The sequence below is a fragment of the Myotis brandtii genome, unplaced genomic scaffold (assembly GCF_000412655.1).
Source record: "Myotis brandtii unplaced genomic scaffold, ASM41265v1 scaffold1026, whole genome shotgun sequence".
NCBI classification, from domain to species: Eukaryota; Metazoa; Chordata; class Mammalia; order Chiroptera; family Vespertilionidae; genus Myotis; species Myotis brandtii.
Window position 1 is genome coordinate 813,812 of NW_005353435.1, and position 1,909 is coordinate 815,720.

The following is a 1,909-nucleotide window of genomic DNA, read 5'->3' on the forward strand; positions in this document are numbered from 1 at the left end:
ATACATACTGTTTTACAGAAAACTTATTTTTTAGAGGACATTTAATTTATTAAAGCTGGGGACAGTGAAGCAAGGAAGGGCTTAGGATAACAGGAGAGGGACTGGGTGGGGAAATGAGCCTCAGCTGGGCTGCTTTGGCGCACTAAGAAGTCGGAGAAAGGGGGACCTTGGGGACAGTTCAGGGGGTTCCCAGGATGAGCTGCTGCTGCCCATTGCTGCTCTGGTTGCAAGCCTCTGGGGTCCCTTAGAGTTTAGGCGATGCCTGGGGTCTCTGTTCTGTTCCATTGATCTACAGGCCTGTTCTTGTGCCAGTACCAGGCTGTTTTGATTATGGTGGCTTTGCAGTATAACTTTCTATCTGGTATTGTGATTCCTCCAACTTTTCTTTCTCAAGATTGCTGTGGCTATTCGGAGTCTTTTTTGGTTCCATGTAAATTTTTGGAGGATTTGTGCTAGATCTGTGAAATATGCTCTTGGTATTTTAATAGGAATTTCATTGAAGCTGTAGATTGCCTTGAGTATTATGGGCGTTTTAATGATGTTAATTCTACCCATCCATGAACACAGTATATTCTCCCATTGTTTATATCTTCCTCTCTCGTTATTCAACAACCTGTAGTTTTCTGAGTACTAGTCTTTTGCCTCTTGGTTAAGTTTATTCTTAAGTACCTTAATTTTTTTGTTGCAACGGTATATGGAATTGTTTGCTTAGTTTCTGAGAATTCATTATTGGTGTATAAAAGAGCCATTGATTTTGGGGTGATTTTGTATCCTATGTTGCCAAATTCATTGATCAAACCTAGCAGTTTTGTGGTGGAGTCATTAGGGTTTTCCATGAGAGAATTCATTATTGGCATATAAAAAGAGCCATTGATTTTGGGGTGATTTTGTATCCTGCTACATTGCCAAATTCATTGATCAAATCTAGCAGTTTTGTGGTGGAGTCATTAGGGTTTTCCATGTACAATATCCTGTCCTCTGCGAATAATACGAATTTTACTCCCCCCTTTCCGATATGGATGCGAAGGGCAGTTACTTTAAAAGGCCGAGGACGAGGGAGAACCGTAGCCAGCCTGGGACGGAACTGAGGAGCTCAGATAACTGGGAGACAGGTGTACAGTGGGGCCTTGACTTACGAGTGTCCCGACTAACGAGTTTTTTGAGATACCAGCTGTCTCTCCGCCGATTTTTTGCATTGAGTTGATAAGAGTAATTTGAGTTAACGAGCTCCTTAACGAGCTCGGTCTCGGAACGAATTAAACTTGTAAGTCAAGGCCCCACTGTATTGATCTTAAATACTTTAAAAGCTGTGCAAACATGCTTCCCTCTCCCCACCCGGGTCTGGACCGGAGGCGCTGGGTCTGGCCGCCCAGAACTGACTCCAGGTGAGTGCCTAGGAGCGGCGTGACCTTGAGCAGGTCAGCCCCTGACCTTGAGCAGGTCAGCCCCTGACCTTGAGCAGGTTAACGGCTTCAAGCACCAGCCTCCGCAGCCGGCGGTAAAATGCACCCCCAAACACCACCTCACCCGTGACTGTGGGGAGACAATGAGGATGGATCTCAGGGCTTGGCGCCTGGCACACCATAAACCCTCTACAGTGGTTCCCAAACTTATTTGGCCTACCGCCCCCTTTCCAGAAAAAATATTACTCAGCCCCTGGAAAGTAATTTTTTTAAAATTTTAGTAGCAGTTACTCATTGCCCCCAAATGCACCTGTGGCCATCACCGCCCCCCTGGATCGCTGCAGCGCCCACCGGGGGGCGGTAGCGCCCACTTTGGGAATCACTGCTCTAGAACGATGACGGCTATTATCATGAATAAGATTAAACAAAAGGGCGCAGGGGTGAATGGTGGATGCATCTGGACGTGTGATAAGGAACGGCCTTGAGCAGCCCCCCCCCCCCCCCCC

At 46.8% G+C, this 1,909-nt stretch overlaps 1 protein-coding gene across 1 annotated transcript in view; it reads right to left on the minus strand.

Moving 5' to 3' along the window:
* Positions 1 to 1,441: 1,441 nt before the first annotated feature.
* The window catches only part of GALNT2 (polypeptide N-acetylgalactosaminyltransferase 2), a 49,724-nt gene continuing 49,256 nt past the window's right edge, over positions 1,442 to 1,909 (minus strand). Inside the window, exon 18 of the mRNA XM_014535979.1 lies at positions 1,442 to 1,533. Within this exon, the coding sequence (XP_014391465.1) occupies positions 1,442 to 1,533 (92 nt within the window). The remainder of the gene's footprint in view (positions 1,534 to 1,909) is intronic.